General features: G+C 38.6%; 1 protein-coding gene across 1 annotated transcript in view; it reads right to left on the bottom strand.

Moving 5' to 3' along the window:
* Sycp2 (synaptonemal complex protein 2) overlaps nt 1-20,578 on the bottom strand; it is an 89,707-nt gene that overhangs the window by 1,418 nt on the left and 67,711 nt on the right. Inside the window, exons 29-42 of the mRNA XM_029568235.1 lie at nt 19,034-19,193; nt 14,700-14,737; nt 13,431-13,601; nt 12,287-12,485; nt 10,715-10,920; nt 6,257-6,442; nt 3,651-3,738; nt 3,276-3,419; nt 2,634-2,758; nt 1,230-1,324; nt 1,013-1,112; nt 575-633; nt 348-429; nt 189-245 (exon numbers count right to left, since the gene is read on the bottom strand). Of these exons, the coding sequence (XP_029424095.1) occupies nt 189-245; nt 348-429; nt 575-633; nt 1,013-1,112; nt 1,230-1,324; nt 2,634-2,758; nt 3,276-3,419; nt 3,651-3,738; nt 6,257-6,442; nt 10,715-10,920; nt 12,287-12,485; nt 13,431-13,601; nt 14,700-14,737; nt 19,034-19,193 (1,710 nt within the window). The remainder of the gene's footprint in view (nt 1-188; nt 246-347; nt 430-574; nt 634-1,012; nt 1,113-1,229; nt 1,325-2,633; nt 2,759-3,275; nt 3,420-3,650; nt 3,739-6,256; nt 6,443-10,714; nt 10,921-12,286; nt 12,486-13,430; nt 13,602-14,699; nt 14,738-19,033; nt 19,194-20,578) is intronic.

Here is a 20,578-nt window from a genome sequence, read left to right as displayed (position 1 = left end):
CACCCCAGCCAGGTGAGGTAGTCCATGCCTATACCTACATAATCCCAGCCCTCTGGAGGCTGATGGATGAGGATCATGAGTTTGAGACCAGCCTGGGCTCCACACCAAGACCTTCTTTTCATTAAAACACACAAAAAGGCCCAAAAGCCTGATTACTGCATGGAAAAGCATAAACATGAGTGACTTACCATTTCCTTGAGAAGCCTGTCCTGTAGCGTTTTCATGCTTTCTTTCAAACAACACACCTGCAAATAACATAATTCCCCCATGAGACTGTCATAAAGTTCACAGCAAAAAGACAAGTCAGACTAACCAATATCAAGGTTACAAATAAGTACAAAATATACCTCAGATGTAAACACAGTTTCTTCATAACAAGAGTTAGAGTCAACAATATTTTCATCCAATGAGGTTTTCAAAGAATGAAGCCTAACAAATGAAATAATGAGCGTTAACGTTGTTCTTAATCAGGAGTTCCAATTCAATTGCTATAGTATACACAGTTATTTTCATCTATAAACTTGTTAACATAGAAATCTGACAGATTCTAGTCATTAAGGAAAAGCACACTAACCTCTGCTGTTCATTTCTGGAATATGCTCTTAACCTCTGAACCAGGGTTTCCTCAAAGTCCTAAATTTTAAAATACAAAAAAAGCTAGTTATACTTTAATAAGATTAAAAATAACAATCTAACGGAATTAAGTGTATTTCTTCTACTCTAAATTTATTTCTACTGTTCTAAATTTCGTGTGTAAACAATCTGATTATATGCTAAGAATACCGAATGTAGTATATACTTTTTCAAATTAAAAATATTAAAAGTAAAGTTTCTTAAGCTGTTGCCCATATTATCAAAGATTTTACACAGACAAGCTTATAGTGAGTAACTATACTCTAAGGAACAAGAAGCTTTATGTTAGCCTCTCAAAGTAGGAAATAAATTATTTTAAAGAGCTATACTTTTAAAACTAATTTTTAAAATATTGTTTTAATTTCTTAAAAGCACAAACCACAAGTTCTTTCTCCAAATCTTTTAATAACTGTGAATCTTTCTCAAATTTCTCCACCACATCTAGGAGAATGAGTTGGAATTTATCAAGATTCTCATCCCTATTAAAAATGAAACAAAACAAGATTAAAATTTAAACTACAGGATCTAGAGCATTCATTCACAATGTATGAAAATACAGCACTCAGAGGTTAACAAAACAGATGTACACCACAGACCTTCGCTCTCGTGCTTGATGGTTCAGTGTTTTCAGATGCTGTTGAACCAGTTTCAAAGTCTGCTTAGTAAACTCGTCCATGATTTTATGCTGGGTCTGAAAAATATTTAGTTTTTGGTTTAATATATCTTCACAAAGTAACAACCTAACCAAGGCTATGAACAAAAAGTATTTCTATAACACGAATGACTAAGAAGAACTTAGAAAAGTAAAAATTAAAAAGGCTCATAATTGCAGCATCAGTCACCAGGTAGCTAATTATATTGGTAAGGATTTGTCTAGGAATTCAATTTGCTATTTTATAAGAACACTACATTTACAGTATTTACAAAAACTGCCAATGATCATAGTTTTCTTCAAGAGGACAGCCTAATAGAATTATTGTTTTTATCATTTTTCACAGAACATACACGGAGTCACAGGCACAGAATACGTAAATCAGAGATTCTCTATTTAGACTGTCCTTGGGAAAATAAAAATTTTAAACAATTTCAGATTCTACCTTTGACTAAAAGGAAAGGGCAATCAAGAGATACAGTTGATGACATGTTAACTCTATCTTTATTTGAAAGAAGGCATGAACAAATTATCCCAAATATAGGCACGAGAGAAAAGATATGATTTCCCACCCATTATTAACAGTTAAGAACCATTTTTAGAATGCACTTCTGTCTACCTGTAGCTAGACACTCACAAACTAAGGACATAGCACAGAGCTGATGGATAGACCTGAGTGTGTAAAATACTACATTGTATAAAAGGCTACATTATGCAACTCTTACTGATAATCACCTTCACCAGATATAGAAATATGTGTCCAAAGAAGGGGCTGAGATGGTGCCTCAGTGAGTAAAGTGCTTGCAATGCCCAGCACCTACATATCAAGAGAGGCAGAGACAAGAGGAGCTATAGCACAGCCAAATGGGCAAACTCTAGAGTCAGTGAGAAATCCTGTATCACAAAAGTAAGGTGAAGAACAATTGATGTAGACACCTGACATCAATCTCTGGCCTCCACAGGCTTGTACGTGCACACATCACACAAACAAAAACAAAACAGAACAAAACGCCACACCTACACACTTTACACTTCTAAAGAAGAAAACTGGTTGGTCAGGAAGTTAAAGAATAAATCACAGGATAGCCAAAGGTTAAAATAAAAAGTAGGACAAAAGACTTAGAAATGTAAAGAATATGGATAATGAATGGACCGATACTAGAAGTGAGAGACACTCAGCTTATGGGATCGGTGTTTTATCTGACAGTTATTAAAATTTCTCACATATGTCAAGATCCATGAATGGGAATTCTGTTGGCCAAGGATGAAACAAGCCATCCGTCTAACACAAGTGCAGTATACTGTCACAGTATTGAGTATAACCTACGATTAAAAAGTGGTAACTCACATCAGTTTTCTTCTTATACACTGTGCTGACGCTATCGTAAAGCTTCTTGGTATCTAAAAAATCATGTTGGCAGTTCTCAGGAATAAAACACTCCGGTGTTAGTAACAAAGGAGAAGTTTCAAACACTGAAAAATGAAAATGATCAGCTAAAGTTAAGATATGCATTACTACAAATTTAGCTTTTCATTAGACTGAGAACAAAAATCTTCAGATCCTTTGTGTATGTACGGGTTGTGAAATCAAAAGCAGAGTTTTAATTTAAAATGAAAATATTGTTTAAAATGAAATCTTTTGATATGGCTATTAAGGCAGAAATGATAACTTTAAGGTGAAGCACTTGGTACTTTTAAAATTTATTAATAACAATGTAGAAGTAGAGTTTTTAATGACACACAAACACTTCAAGTAACTATATTTTAGTAAAATTCAAATGCAAGAAAATGATAGAACGATGTGGGGAACTCCGAGTATGTAATACCCTTACTACAACATTCATATAAAGTGAAATTTGTGATAAACTACCATCTATCTTGGACTCATCCAAAATTGTCTTTAGAAAGAGATTTGTTTTGTGGATGTCACTCAAACCCTAAGAAGCCACCTTTGAAATGACTGCACTTGGACAGGCTTCTGCCCACCTACTTTTCAAGGTATCACCTGCATCTTCCCCTTTACTCAGTCCTTTAGGAAACAAATGTGCTCTTTGTTCTTCTGCCTCTTCCACTTCACTGGAACTTAGATTATCTTCCAGGCGCATTTGTTTACAACGATGATGACTGGGGCCTTCTGAAAAAAAAAGTTAAAATACTTAAATAGTGCTACAATTCCAATTAAAAAATACCTAATATTTTCTTGCTTTAATTAAAAAGTATTTGTACTGTGCTTTAAACAGCTATGTTACATTACACCTATTTATTTCCAACAACTAAATTTAATAATATGATTTGAAATACAGAGTTTATTTACGTGTGATTTCACAGTAATTAGATATTTTAAAGCAAAGGGAGCTCTACAGACCTGATGCATGAGCGTTGTCACTGGGCCTGTCAACCCACATCTTCTCTGTTCTTTCACCAGACAATGATGGAGATGCAGCACGGCTTTCCTAAATAAATAGTAGAAATTGGAAAACGAGGAACTAAATGCTCTGGGATTCACTTCTGACCACCTTTCACAAACCCCCAAGTCAACAGATTGCAAATGCTTTTCCGATCATCTTATTTCCGTCTTTTCAGTTCATCTTTAACACTAACACAGGTGAATCTTCATGCTAAATTAACACCACTTTATCGTAATAGATTTACCTGGCTTTTCTGACACTCCCACTTTCCACTCTTGTTATTAGTGTTTTGAGTTAGGAAATGAGAGCCACAGAAAATTCTTTTTCTTCTAAGTCACATATTTCACATCTAAATTTATGTTTTACTTTTTGAATCATCTTTAAAAGTTAGTAACTTTTACTTAGATTACTATTCTTTTAAATCTGTGTGCACTCATCTACCCACTTAAGTCTAGATCAACTGCTAGCCACCCAAAAGCTATGAAATTTTATCTTCATTTCTCTCTATTTCACAGGCTATTAAAATACTTTTACTGATAGATCAATGGAATTTTCTGCTAGCAAGAAGCTCAAGCAATCAAATTCTTAATTAATAATAAAACCACAGAGTTTTCAATGTGCAACTTGGGGATTAGCCAGCTACATCCTTATGGTTTTACTATTCTCACTTTAAAAGTTTCACATTTGTGCTGGATAGCTTTAGTGTCAACTTGGCACACCTGGGTTGAGGGAGCCCCAATTGTAGAACTGCCTTCATTGGAGTGGCCTGTCCATGGGGGCATCTTCTTGATTGTTAAGTTCTGTGGGAGGGCCCAGCCCACTGTGGGTGGTGCCACCCCTGGGCAGGTGGGCCTCTGTTGTATAAGAAAGCAGGCTGAGGAGGGGCCAGGGGAGCAAGCCAGTAAGCAGCATTCCTCCATGGCCTATGCTCCAGCTCCTGCCTCCAGGTTCCTGCCCTGAGTTCCTACCTTGGGCTCCTTGATGAACTGTGACCTGGGAGAGGTAAGCTAAATAAACCCTTTCCTCCCCAAGTTGGTAGTGGTCAGAGAGTTTTGTTACAGCAATAGAGAAACAAACTAGGACAGAAATTGGTACCAAGAGTGGGGTACTGCTGTGACAGACCCGACCTTGGAGGGTTGTGGAGGTGTTTGGAGCTTTGGGCAGGAAAAGCCATTGCGGGCTCAGTTTGTTGCTGTGGAACTTGTTGCTGTGGAACAGTTATGCAGAAGAGACCAGAATCTGAAGCAAAACCTTTGCTTTACTAGGACAATTGATGCTGGTTAGCTGGGGCTGAAAAATCAGCTGTAACAAGAGACCAGCATCATTGTGGTGAAGTCTTCTGGGAGGTATTTCCTTAGAGTCAGCACACAGAGGGGACCCGAGCCTCCATCTCTAGCTGGAAGCAGGACTTGTTAATGTGTAAGAGTCTCCTGCATGGTTCTGGTATTGAAAGTGTGAAGGGGTCATGGAGAGCAGCTGAGGTTTTGTACCCCAAGAGGCCATTGGTGAAGGTGCAGCCTCAGTTTCAGTGGAGACCCCAGCTTTTTGGAGATACCAGAACAATGGGACGACCACCAAGGACAGCAGGTGTGGAATGGAGCCAGCTTGGTCTGCAAGACAAGCTGTGTGTGCTGTGGATGGCAGAGTCAGAGAAGTAGAGCTGCCAGAACCCTTTGGAGCCTAGAAGATCATGAGTGAATCCCAGATGTCCAGCCTTGAGCTACTTTGCTGGACTTTGGCTTTGCTTAGGTGTGTCTGATTCTTCCCTTTGAAACAAGGCAGTACTGGTTTTGGATTTTACAGAAGCCCACAGTTAAGAGACTTTTAAGAGACAATGGGCTTTTAAGTGTTTGGATTTTTTTTTAAGGACTGTGGGGCTTTTAAGGTTGTACTGTCCTATGTTGTGATATTAATGTTATCATCTTGGGGACAAGAATTGGAAAGGTTGTGGTTTAATAGTGATGGGTTTGTGTGTCAAGTTGACAAGGAGTCAGTTGTGCTGGATAGCTTTAGTGTCAACTTTGCACACCTGGGTTGAGGGAGCCTCAACTGGGGAATTACCTTCATTGGAGTGGCCTGTGGCCATGTCTGAGGGGCATCTTCTTGACTGTTGAGTGATGTGGGAGGGCCCAGCCCACTGTGGGTGGTACCACCCCAGGCAGGTGGGCCTGTGTTGCATTAAGAAAGCAAGCTGAGCAGGGGCCAGGGGAGCAAGCCAGTAAGCAGAGTTCTTCCATGGCCTGTGCGCCAGCTCCTGCCTCCAGGGTTTCTGTTCTGAGTTCCTACCTTGGGCTCCTTGATGAACTGTGACCCAGGAGATGTAAGCTAAATAAACCCTTTCCTCCCCAAGTTGGTGTTGGTCAGAGTGTTTTGTCACAGCAATGGAGAAACAAACTAGGACAACATTTTTCTATGATTAAGCCATTCTATATATGTTAGAAATCAGATTCTCAAGCACCAGCAATTGAACTAAGTAGTAAGTAGTAGAATTACCACTACAAACTAGGAATTTGATTCTTATAGGAACCATTTTAAGGAAACTGTAAAAATTATAGCATATTACCTCTTTTTTGCTTTGTGTTTGATTTTCAGTTCCATTTGGAGATGCGATTTCCGTAAAATGTTTCTCTGAACTATTATAGCTTATGTCTAAATAGCTGTTCCCATTTTGGGTTCCTCGTTTAAGTACCACAGAATTTACATTTTTTCTATTCACAGAAGAATTATTCTTGCTTGGAGTGTGTCTGGGCTATGAATGAATAAGACATACAGAAACCCCAAGGAAGTTAGACAACTATTCAAAACCAGAAAAAAAAATTTTGAATAATTCTAGGAAACATCAAACCAAAACTACTTAAAATTTTAGAGAATTATTAATCCAATGCTAAAATGCAGTACCCACTTAAATAGACCATTAGCTCAATGACAAGTCTCTATCAAAACCCATGGATAAAGATACATACTAGCATAGCTTTTATTCTTCAAAGTTCAAGTCACTATAATAAGAAAAGGAACACGAGAGTGCTAGAGAAAGAGCACTGACTGCTCTTGTAAAGGTCCTGGGTTCAGTTCCCAGCACCCACAAGGCAGCTAATAACCGCCTGTAACACCAGTTCCAGAGGATCTGACGCTCTCTTCTTACTTTCACAGGTATTGCATGACATGGGCCCACTACATTCAGGCAATACACTCATACACATAAAATATTAAAAAAGGAACTTTAAAAACAAGAATTGGATGGCAAATACAAAAATCCTAATAGCTCATATGATTCTTTGTATAGAAAATCTAAAAGAATGTAGGCATGCACTCTTAATAGAATTCAGCAGGATCACTGGAACTATAAGTGTTTTTATACAACAGCTCGCTCCTGCCACCCCCCCCCACAAAAAACTATCACTTCTTGGCCTTTTGGCTAAGATAAGGTCTTTAAAGGCCCAGAAAAGATAACGTGGGATTTAACTTTTTATTTTTATTTTATGTGTATGAATGTTTTGCCTTCATATACATAAGTATACCTATGTGTGCAATGCCAGTGGAGGCCAGAATAGGAAGCTGAATGTCTTGAAACTAGTTAGAAATGGTTGTTAGCCACTACGTGGGTGCTGGAAAACAAACCCAGGTCCTCTGCAAGAGCAGCCAGTGCTCTTAAAATGCTGAACCATCTCTCCAGTTCCTGAAGTGTGTGTGTGTGTTTTACACAGAGCACAAAAAAATCTGCGTAACACGTGTGAAACACTGCAAGTTTAAAACTAAAGCGGTGTGATGTTAGCACACAGTGAGGTAAAAAGGTGAGTGAAACAGCTAGACTCGCAGCTAGGCCTACGTGGTCACCACCAGGACTACAGCTGAGGTAGTTAAAGCAAATGTGAGTAGAATATTCTTTATCATTCACAGTCAAGAAGAGAGCCCAGAGAAAGTAAAACCCTAAAAACTTAAATAAAGCTAATGTCTTCATATTTGGGGTAAATAGTTTGAGCAGGATTTTCTTTCCTCACTATGCAGCCTATGGTGGCCGAGTTTTCAATCTTCCTGTCTTAGCCCCTTGAATGCCAGGACTACAGGTATGTGCCACACCTGCCTGATTGTGAAGGATTTTTTAAGCAATCTGAAAGATTAACTTCTAGTATATCATCTGTCATATTAAGGTTATAGATTCAAGTAAATGAAAAGGTAAATACAATGGTATATAACCAATACAGAAGTAATATCCAAAATACCTTAAGAGCTCTTAAATCTGTAAGACAATTAAGAACACAATTGAAAAAGCAGAAAACATCAACAAGGGCTACAGATGTAGCTCAGTGAGAGAATGCTTATCTAGTATGCACAAAGCCCTGGATTCAGCCCCTGGTACCATAAGAAAACAAAGTGGGAAAACCAGGTAATTCATTGAACAGCCAAAAAGAAAGAAAACAGACACCGTAATGGAAGTACTTACTAATGCAGCTAACTGAAAATTCAAAGATGGACAGAACTTCACATGCACCAGAAACAGAAACACTGGACAACACTCAACTTCTTTATAGCTAAAACTATGGAGAAAAGGGGTATAGAGGAGGAAATTTGAATATATGGGGTGGGAAAGAGAGGGGAAGAAAGGTGGGGAGGGAGGGAGAGACAGACAGAGAGAGAATGAATAAATGAATTACCTAGGTAAAGAGTGTAAAGGCTGCAGGAAAGTAAATGACAACAGCATATTACTGACAAAGGATCATGGGATGGTCAAGGCACTACCTGATATGCCATGGTCTTTAGAAAATGAGTCTTGAAAAGGTGCCTGTGAGGTTATCTGAGGTTGGCAGACTAGGGCTTAGACCCTCTACCTCTGCTCTAAAAAGCATAGTTAAACTCTGGCTGTGAGCCTGAGACTTTTATAGCTGTGCCAGCTCTTCAGCCCCCCAGCCCCATAGTTATATTCTAAACTGCTTGACATACTGAGAATTTTACATAGGAGTCTGCTTGAAAAGTAATTCTCTGTGAAGACTACTGGTTTGAAAACAAGGGGGTCCTTAAAACCCTCCAGGAATATAAACACATTCAGTTAAAAATGTTAGGGCGGAGGAAAACTGGTTGTATCAGCGTTTTAGATCTCTGCTATAGGTCTGTTAAACAGTAAAATAGGTAAAAAGAAAAATTTACATATTTTCTCTTTTGCTGTGCTAGGGGCTGGACCTAGGTCCATATGCATTTTAGACAAATGCACTGAGCAATACCCCCCAGGCCCTAAATTTAAGTGCATTTTGTAATCAATGGTTACCACATTGATCAAACAGCCTGACTCCGTAGGTATCAGGTACTGTTTGTGTAATCCATCCTATTTGTTTTTTCTTTACAGATGAGAAAAGTGGAGTACACAGAGATGCATTCACTTGTAAATACTAGAGCTGGCAAGCAGCACAACCAGGGTGAAAGCATAGTTCTGCTTGACTAAACTCTTGCAGTTATACTCAGTTATAATACTACACAAATTATTTTGCAATTAGCCCTATAATGGAATCATTCCTTCGAAATTATTCAAATGAAGCCATATATACAAAAGCAAAACTTTTCACAATAGTTAAGAGATGGAAGCAACCTAAGAGCCCCTCAACTGGCAAGTGGTTAACAAAAATATTTACACAATGGAGTTCTATTCAGCAGTAAAGATGAAATAACAAAATTTGCAGGTAAATGGATCAGTCTAGAAACTGTTATTCTAAGTGAAGTAACACAGACTCAGAAAAACAAAAGACGTATGTTCTCCCTCATATGTGGACCCTACCACCAAATCCTTTTAAATTCCAGGTCCTTTTAATAAGATGATGTATACAGCAGTCCCCTCTGCATGAAATAACTACCATCACAACTTCAGCTGAGCCTGATCGCACAATTGGGCTTGTGCTCATTCATTAAAGGAGGGTCAAGCAGGGTCATGGGCCCCCCACCAGATTATCCAGCCACTCTTCCCAGCCAACTGTATGTAATTTGACCCTAATCACTCTTGGCCTCCTGGATTTGGGGAGGGCTAAAGTATACAATCTGCAGAAGGCTAGGAAGAGAAGGCATGACCCATGCTGGGTAAAGACTTTCCAGTGTGCATACCCTCAGGTCATACATACACCTCAGCAACCCCTCACTTATCTCGAAGCCTTTGAGAGGGAACTGACTGATTCTAACCATTCCAATGGACTCTCATATGAACATTTGAAAACTGCCCTGTTCTGACATTTTTCCAGTTCCCTGTCTAGAGCTTGTAATGCTAATTACTCTTGCCTTTACTTCTTCACACACACACACACACACACACACACACACACACACACACACGAAAAAAGCAAAAAAGGAGCACCGATGGCAAGAAGGTATGTAAATTGGTATAGAAACATGCAAAACACAGTCTTACCCTTCATAAACATTAAGTATCTTACTTCAACTTTGAATCATAATTGAGTCCTATCTGTAATACCATTTTTAAGGATCTTTAAGCATACCTGTGTATTATAAGAAGAAACTACACATGTAATTGGATACAGGAAAGAGGAAGAACAGAGGATTTCCTTTCCATAGAACATATCTGATTTACGTTTCTATTTTTTACTCTTGAGTTCTAAACTTCCGTATACAAATCTAAACACTGTGGTAAAATGGAATGTGACTATTTTCTTTTTAGTTCACTTTGCCAATTTGTGATTTTAGTAAATTAAAGGTTATAAACTTTGAATTAGTGAAATCTGAAGTAACTGTGTAGAAGAACACAATGTATCTAAATGTAGGAAATGTATCTATTTGATGTAAGGATAAATAAAAAGACCTCCCTCTAGCACAGAAGCTGCGTGCTCTTCTCAATGCCACCACATTCTGTCTCCCAGGCCTGATCCCGTTAGGCTCACTGAGACTAGCAACTGTGTCTTGTGTGTCTTTCCCCAGACTAAACTCAGACCTTAAGAAGATGTTCAATGCATTGCATATTTGCTTAAGATCATAAGCAAATGATGTACCATTTCCAGATTCATATGATAAAAGAAAAATATATTCTTACCAAAAATGGTAGTCCTGGACTTGGTGAGCTACTTCTACCTGCACAAAGCACATTTGTCTCACGGAATCTGGGAGCATTTCTCTGACCTCCAACTTTACTGTCACTTCTTAAGAGTTCAGGTGATGCAGTTTTTGGATAAGGTGACAGAGATTTTGTTATGTAGTCATAATCCTGAGTAAAATCCCTTTCTGTTATTTTCTCTACACCTAAATTGCCCCACAATACACAAAGAAAACAGATGGAAAATATTATTGATCATGCTTTTAGAAAGGATATAAATCATTAAATCCTCAAATATTAGTCATAGATTAAAAAGAAAGATATATTTTCAATAATTTAAGCGCAAGTTATGTTTGTACTATTCTAAGAAATTGAAAATGGCTGAATTTAAGAACTTCCAAAACATTTAAAAAAAACATCTATAGTATGAGTTGAAATACAATGATTATTCTAAGTATTACCTTAAATACTTTGACATTATAGTAAATACTGTTATATATTCAAGTAATAGAATTTCAAGTAATAGAATAGAAAAGTTTTGGGAAAACAGTTGGTCTGAATCTCTCAATAAAAATGAGACATTAGAGCTGGGGAGACAGCTCAGTCCATAAAGTACTTGCTGAATAATAAATAGGAAGGCCTGAGATCAGTCTCCAGAAGCCACATAAAAAGCTGGACATAGTGATATGTGTCAGTAGTCTCAGAATGGGAACGAGAACAGAGATGGATCCCTGCAGGGAGGGGAGAAAATTTCTGAAGAACACTACCCCCAGGTTGACCTCTAGCTTCCACACACCATGTGTACACACACATACACCATTTACACACACAAAATATTAAAAATGAGAACATTTACTGGTAAAATAAATCTTAGTATAAGTAAATGCTCATTTTTCAGATCAAATTAAGGTATATTCATCTATCTTAGTTTATCTCGTTTGAAAATGGTTGAGTATTATAAAAATAAAAGGACCTTACAACTGCATTTGGGGAAACATAGGTACATTAACATTGGACTCCTGAATTTTTATTAAATTATTAATATTTGGGACTGCTGTAAAATAGCCTTAAAGGAAGAGAGAGAGAGGAGAGAGAGAGAGAGAGAGAGAGAGAGAGAGAGAGAGAGAGAGAACTGTAAGCATGCCAAAGCTCCAAGACACTCTGAGTCCACAGAATTATCACAGTATTCCTTGGACTCTTGTCAATGAATTGTAAAAAATTTTAAAATGGAAAAAAATAAGAATCTAACAGTTCCATGTTATTAAATATATCTTGCGCTAAAGCATATTAAATCATGCTTACTTACACTTTAACATAACTTATAAATATGTATTAAGTATTTTTGATATCGAAGCATTTGATATTTAGCTTCTTAACATGAAAAACTTTGATATCCTACTAACCTTGTTCTCAACTGGCAAAAAACCAGGTTACTTAGCATTTAGTTCAACTTTTAACTACCCATCTTAAATAAATCTCACAAAATTAGTCTTCAAATCATATTTCAAAGAGATACAGTAGAAAATCATTAATTTTTCCAAATCAAATCAAGAGAAATGAAATGGCACTGACATCTCATGACTTCTACAGATGATGGGCTCCCAGATACAGACAGAGAAGAGAAGTCAAGGTTATTTTCTCTCCGGTCTTTGAACTCAGATGAGTTTCTCAGCTCTTTTGATGGTTGTCCTTTTGATGCTTCAGCAAGGAAGAGTGTCTGTTGTTTGTGTGGCCGGTTCATGGTTTGGGTTCTGGAACGGATATTCTCCCCCTAAATGTATCAGTAACTTTGAAATAATGTTTGAATACACACTTGGACACAAAAATTACACTGAAATATTGCCTTGTATTACTACACAAAGGCCTAACAAGGGCCTAGGTATCAACAAGACTACTTCTTAGTACATTAGGAAACTATATTACATAGACTATAATAAATGTTATGACTTACAAATAAAATGCTGTAAGGATTCAAAGGTGATGACTGTATTCAGTTTATGGAAAACAGAATTCCTACGTTTCATTGTCCTTGAAATACCAAGAAGTTTGTGAAAGAAGATGGCGAGGGAAGACATACTTGAAATAAGAATGCTGAGCACACCAATGGCAGTTGAGAAACACAGGCCTTATGTGGAGTCACACGTTCTGCAGTTATACTGAGGAAGACTTGAAATAAGCATGGAAAGGTGTTTCCATGCTTTGGCTATCAGAAAAGGTGGAGAGTTTCAGGCTTTATTATTTGTTTTTGAGGAAGGTATGATGGGAGTGGCTTACAAGACTTATTCGACGACATATATGGGAACAGTAAAGCAGGAAGTGATAGAAAATGTGGAGATTGTACAGTCTTTAAAGTTTTCCAGGGAAGAGCTAACAAGGATACAAATAAGAAGAAATGGAGGCTTAATAAGATAAGCACAGGGTAGTAATCAGAGACCTATCTTTAGTGCCAGACTCTGTGGGTTCAAACTCTGTCTCTGCTACTTCCTATCTGTGTGACCCTCTCTTGAGCCTCAGATTCCACTTGAAAAACAGAAGGTCACAGCAGTAATTACCTATGTACTTTATCAAATTTCAAGGCTATAAATCTAAACACTAGCAAGTGACACATGGTGTTTTTTATACACACACACACATATATACACATACACATTTGTATGTGTGCTTAAAATATTTCAGTAGAGCTTAGATATTATTAATCTTAATTGTATTTATTCACCTTTGCTGGCAATTTATCTTTACATGAGTATGAAGAGTCTTGTTCACTCTCGGATTCTGAAGTTGAGAGATCTTTATAATTTTTCTTTGTTTTTGTTGCTCTTCGTGGATGTCTGCTTCTCCCATCGGGAACCATCTCATCATCCTTTTTGGTGATGTTTTTATTGAGTACCTTTAGGAGAAACTTTCTTGAATATTACTGTCAATAGTAGAGAGTCTCAGAAATATAAACCGTTTCTATAAAATGGCACAGTGATAACACATACAGTAGGTATGAAATAACCCGTTCCTATTACCTACCACCGCTTTATCTCTACTACTGAGCCTCTAAGAGCTAATATATAATCTCAAAAGTTAAGTTTAAATGAGAGAGAGAGAGAGAGAGAGAGAGAGAGAGAGAGCACTAGAGAGAGAGTTCAGGAAAGTGCTTGCTGTGTATGCAGGCACTGGAGTCCTAGTCTAAGCCAGAACCCACACTAAAAATGCAGGAATGGTGTTTGTCGTCTCAACTCCCAGGGCTGGGGAGGCAGAGACAAGTGGATCCCTGGGGTTTGTTGGCCTGCTCAAGATGGAGACAGACTGAGCCCATGGGCTCTCTGACCAGCCTAGTCAAAATGGTGGACTCCAGCTCCAGGTTCAGTATGACCTTGACTCAAGAAAATAATGTGCAGCCAGGTGAATGCCTTTAATCCCCACACTCAGGAAGCAGACACAGGTAGATCTCTGTGAGACTGAGGTCAGCTTGTAATGGTCTACATAGCTGGGGCTGCCAGCTGGGGCTACATAGTAAGACCATGTCTAAACAAAGCAGAAGCAAAAGAAAGAAACTAAGGTAGAAAAGGACGTCTCAGTGTTAACTTCTAGCTTCCACAAATTCCACAAATATCCACACAGGTGCGTATCACACACACACACAAATACACATTTTCTAATTAAATTGAATTTAAAAAAATCAACGCCTCCTGAGGAATGACACTCAAAGTTGACCCCTGGCCTCCACCTGCTCACACTTGCACATATTCACATAAACAAGCACCCACCTATATACATACACACACACACACACACACATCTAGAATCAACAGTATAAAACAGACTCAAAATGAGGACACTATGATTGAAACAACAAAAACAGAAGACCAGAGAAAAGAATGCAAAGGCAGGATAAAGGTTCAATTATAGAAAACTGATTAATAAAATGAAGACATGACAAGTTATTTTTACACAGTAAGAAGCTTTAAAAGGATGTTTGGACACAAACTTCATTTACCGTTGTAGATCTTGACTGTCTCTTTTCTAAAGATAGTCCTGCAATTCAGGAAAAAGAAGGTTAAGTGTTTCAATAGACAAGAAGCAGCCTGCACTGAAATCTTCAGAGCATTTCTGCATACATAAACTTAAAGTCCTAAGACAAGAACCAACCCCTCCCTCTCCCTAGCATTTGTGATTATTTAGCAACCCTACCTTCGTGCACCTTCAGGCCACCATGGCACAGGCCCTTTACACCCCAATCTTAGCTTTCTGCTGAAGAATGTGGCTTTCAGGTCTGACTACTTTGGGAGCATTCCCCTCCCCCTAAAATTTGTAAAAGCCAGACTATACTACATTGTAATGGGAAAGAATTCATCTTTAAACGCATCCAAAAATTTAGATGTCAGGAATTGGCAACTTACTGGGTAGCATCTGATCACACAGAACATCCCAAACCCTCTTATTCAGCTGTACACCCACTTCCCAGATAGCACCCTCCCATAGCCTCCCTCCCCCGACTAGAGCCCTTATACTGTTATCCCTGCTACTGTCCTCTGTGATGTCGGCACCCCCAGCCGTTCCCCACTACTTGTCCATCTGGTCAATCTAGTCAGCCTATCTAGAGGTCTTTGTTTTAGGAAGGTCAGCTGTTCCTCATCTAGCAGCAATTGGTTGTCAATATTCCTTTAGATAAGATTAGGGTCTACTGTTCATTTTCCCAGTTCTATGCTGGTACTATCTGGGAGTCCCTTGGGCCACCCTGGCCAACAACTCAAAAGAAGGTATCGCCTATCTGGAATTGTTGCTTGTTATGTAGCCTTTAGCTATGCATATGGACTCTTATTAAAAAATTGTATTGGCCCCTTTAATCTTTGATTATACTTTCCTTTCGGGTGTTTAAGGCCATATAGTTGGCCCAGATAAACCAATCTATTTTTGCTCTTAAGGCTGTTTGAGGATCTGTTCCTCAGGGGTCATGGGCTTGGGAGGAGCCCCTGGCTTTCTTTTACCAGTTCCACCTATGTGAAGATAAGTCAAAGCCATGAAATTTGGAGGTAAATGGATGGAACTAGAAACTGTTATACTAAGTGAAGTAACACAGACTCAGAAAAAAAAATCGACATATGTTCTCCCTCATATGTGGATCCTAGAACCAAATCCTGATAAGTGAGTATGAATCCAGACATAACTACAGGAACCAGGATAATGAAAAGGAAACAGGGAGGTAAAGGTAAAGAAAGAACCTGAAAGAGAAGAACAGTAGGAAACAGGCCTTAATAAGGAAGATATAGATAAAAACTGGGTTAGTTTAAGAGAGGAGAGAGGGAAGGTTATATAAGGATCCTAGAGGATTAAAGGGAAAGGAGGAGCTCAAGAGAGGTAGGACCATAGGAGAAGGGAATTATTAAGGGAGAAAGGGGGGAAATGGGGGCATCTTAATTGGGGAAACCATGATGGAGGGGTGAGACAATGTGAGAGATAAATAATGCTTAGCTAGTTTTAAAAACCAGAGGGAACCATGTTACTCCTACAACCTACTGACAAATTATACATAGCAGATCAAGAAATATATGTCTAGGTAAGGTTTATCTGAGAACAATCGGTCTTTGCCCAAGATTTATCTACATGACACAGTAATTAAAAGTACCAGACTGGTGGAACTAACCTTCTCGGGTGTTTAACATACTTTGAGGCCTATGCTAATTTGGTCAGAGGGTCATAAAGGAGTTTTTGCTCCTTGCCCTCCTAGGTCGACTAGTTCCAGGGGACTGTGAGCATCTCTCAAAATGTCCTGTAATGGTGGTTGGTCACCTGTCCTCTTGATCAAGGAGGCCGAGGAGACCCCACGAGATGGACTTGAACCAGTGTCCAGTCTACAAAGAGGAGGGTCAACACAGAGGAATCACTTCCTCCATGCTTCCAAGCAAAGCCAGCCATGGTTGAGCAGGACCTTTGACTAATGTTTGTCATCATTTAAAATTTTTTTGGGGACCTGAAAATGTGGAATTACCCAAGCAAATGAAACAAAGCTCATTTGGAAGAAGAGTCCTTCATATTCACGTAGCTGGTTGTTTAAACAAAGTACTTCACACGCAATTTTCTAAGTATTAGTGTTTTAGCCTCTAATGTCTCATTGGGGCTCCTGATCTGCATGTTTAGCTTTTTAAAAATATTTTATTATTTTTTAATTTTCTGTGTATGAGTATATTGCCTGCATCTATAAAATCATCTATGTTATCGAATGCACACTGAAGTCAGAAGAGGGCATCAGATCCCCTGGAACTGGAGTACAAATGGTTGTTAGGCACCATGTGGCTGCTAGGAATCAAACCTGGGTCCTCTGCAAGAGCAGCCAGTGCTCTTATCCACTAAGCCATCTCTCCAGCCCTGAGCTGCATGTTTTAAATGCACGTCTTTTACAGGAGCCTGTAAGAAAGCCCCCCGAAAGTATCTGAATCTTTACCATGATTCTCCTTGGCTTCTAACACATGACTTCAAAGTCCAGACTCTGTGACAAAGTTCAGCCTCATCTATCACTATTTTGCCACAAATATGATCTATTGCAACTACCCCAAATCTGCCTTCCATCCATATACTATGCCATCCTGTACTTCTGCTCCTTCATCTGTTTCAACTCTTACCTGTTTGAGCATTCCTCCCTTTCTAAACACATGCCAAAATCCACATTTTAAGTTCTTTTTAAGCTAACACTGTCCCACAAATCATATTTATTTTATCCTGAAATAAAATGATTACTATATGTAGGAATTATTCTTACAATATGGACATGAGCCTTTTAAAATTACTGTTTATAATGTGAACAAGCTCTCTGAGCAGTGTTCCTCTTGTGACCTAGGTGTCTGACCTTAGTCCCTCAGGATCCCTGTTGTCCCTACCAAAAATAGTGTAGGAATGTATGCATACATGCTTTACACCTCAAAGTGCTGCAAACAATGAGAGAAACTGAGTATGTGTGATATTCTAGGCCTAGGGATCAAAGGATAGGATTCCCTGATAAGATAAAGGCAGGTCCTGATGTCTACATCCCCATTCTATGCTGGAGATACCATTCCAATAATGAATGAGCGAAGCCCTTGCTGGGAAGCACAGTTTAGTTCTCAGAAACATCTGAAGAAACAGATGTTTGGCAGTTCAGGTCCACTGTTAGCCTTAGGAATGCCAAGAATCATGCTGTGTCTTTCTAAAGCATTGCTATACTGTGGCTTAGAAACACCATAAAATAAACATGTGTTCAACTCAAAAGCAGTTATCTTCCCTTAAAGGTGGAATTAAATCTGTTAACAAACTTGGGATATTGATGCTTAATTATAAAAACAGTAATTATCTCTAGCCAAAACCTATAGCTAAAACTTTAAGTAGTTCAAGAAATTTATTATCAAAAGGAGAACTCAGGAGCCATATTCTGGGAGAATACTTTATGGAAGACAAGCAAAATAACTTCTAAAAGGTTGCTTTAAAAAATGGTTTTCTCCATTTAAATGAATCCCTGAAAATATGTGCATTGGGTAAAGCAGAGAAATCAGATGAAGGCAGACAGACACAGACACAGACAAACAGACAGACACACACAGTTTAAACGACAGAGTAAACAGGCATTAGTATCAGGTTCCAAGCCTTGATTTTTGTCTAAGAATGTTGGTTTTAAGTACTTAGCAAATTTATAATAACTAGTTAACTAAATAACTGAGTCTTGATTAAATAAGTGATAACATGTCACAAGTGAAAGATTGTGGTAAACCGTATTTTATATGTCCCCAAAGTCTTATTAAAAAAGAAATTTAAGGGGCTGGGGAGGTGATTCAATTGATAAAGTGCTTGCCACACAATCATGAGGACCTGGGTTCTGATCCCCACCAACCATGTTAAAATTCAGGTGTGGCAGCATGTATTTGTAATCCTAGCACTGGAGAACTAGACACAGGATTCCTGAGTCTCCCTGGTTAGCCACCTAGCCTAGCAGAATCAGCAAGTTACAAGTTCAGTCAGAAATCATATCTCAAAAAAAGGTGGAGAGCGATCGAGGGAGATACCATTAACCTCTGGCTTCCACGCTCATATACGATACACTATACAAACAATGCTTTATTTTAAGTAGAACCGTATTAGCCAAATGATGAAAACAACTAGTATGGGATTCTGTCCTCACAAGGGAATGCTAACACCACTACAAATGATGGAAATACAGGACTAAGTAAACACTCCAGAGTATGTGAGGACCAAGGACTATAGAAAATCCTAGTTCTCAACTTATCATACTTATCAGCCAACACAGCATGTTATATAACTGTAATACCAAAATTTGCCATGTTTCTCTCAAAAGTAATTTCTTACTTGATTTTCCACTTTTCTCTCTCTTCACACTCTTACTCCTACTGTAATCCATTAGTTGTCTTTTTGCTTGTGGTTCTCTTAGCCAGCTAATGTCAGTCTTGCTGTCATCGCATCCACATTCTGTTTCACTATCACTAAAGAGAGTTTTGTGACTTGTAATCTAAAAAGAAAATTCATAAATATGTCTTATGTGTCACATACAATTAAGCTACCCTCACCCCAAATTGGAAACTACATGCTGTGTGTTGTAGATGTCTCTAGTTTGTTCAGTGCTGGGGTTCAAATCCAGGGCCTTTATTATGCTAAACAAGAGCACTACCAGTGTACCACATCCCCAGACTGAGTGTGTCCTTTTAAAATTAATGCTTTGTATGTGTCTGCATGTATTACCTGCATATGAGTGCACCTGTGTCATGCAATGTAGCTGAGGTTAGATGAGGGTGTTAGATTCCCCTGGAACTGGAGTTAAGGAAGGTTTATAACTGCCCTGTGGGTGCTGAGAATCAAACCCGGCTCCTCTGCAAGAGCAGTTAGTGCTCTTAAGCACTGGTCCATCTCTCTAGCCCCCAAATTTGTCTTTTAAAAGCATTACATGACTTTGTCATATCATCACATTGCTTGTCAAACATTGCACTGATAAAGTCAATGCTGGATCAACCAAACTCTACATCTCTGAAATACTCATTACAAAGAGATAATGCTCAGCACGGCCCAACACAACATTCTTGGTTTTCTTCACTTGAAATCCTACTCCTAAATCATCTTCTAATTGGGTATTTTCCCCAAATAAATTATAATGCATTTTATGATTCACACCAAACTGCATGAGAAATGCGCCACACTAAAATTTCCAAGGCTGTAGGAAACCCTTCCCATGTAGCTGTCCCCAGGTTGTTTCTATGCTGTCATTCACAACTAAAGCTTTGAAAATGCTGTTTTCCATGTTCTAAACTTGAAGTCACAGATGAGGCCATTTTTTTTCCAGACATTTTCTAGTAACTGTTCAGAAACTTGGAATCCTGACATTTCATTTCCAGTTGAGGGAGTGCATGTTAATTCTCGTCACTGTCTTTCACTAGCCCATCTTTAACAATCTCTGTTCTGTCTCAAACTAGAAAGAACATCAATTTTGGGGAACTTGAAGACTACAGGAGCTGTTGGAAAGCCATCTAAGCATTGCTGTTCTCTTGTGGAGTTCTATTGAAGCTGCTGTGTCCCCTTCTCATTATTACCGCTACGCAAATTAAGAGTTGTCATTTTCTGAGCCAATATGGCTCACTTTCAAGTCCTTTTACTTTGTCTCTTCAGTGCTTGCACAGGCCCACTCTCAGCATACATTTATGTTAGTTTGGTTAGACAGGGCTACTGAGTATCAATAGATGAAAACAACTTTGAGTAGTTACATTCTTTTTAAATTACTTCTATGTGTATGCGTGTATTGCCTGCCTGTAGGTAAATGCACCCGCATCATGCAGTGACTGTGGAGAACAGAAGAGGCCCTTGGATCCTCTGGAACTGGAGTTATGGACAGTTGTTAGCTGCTAT

The sequence above is a fragment of the Nannospalax galili genome, unplaced genomic scaffold, assembly GCF_000622305.1.
Source record: "Nannospalax galili isolate Female #2095 unplaced genomic scaffold, S.galili_v1.0 scaffold231, whole genome shotgun sequence".
In the NCBI taxonomy this organism is placed as follows: Eukaryota; Metazoa; Chordata; class Mammalia; order Rodentia; family Spalacidae; genus Nannospalax; species Nannospalax galili.
Note: the sequence above shows the minus strand (reverse complement) of the source record. Positions and strands in the feature narration are given on the sequence as shown.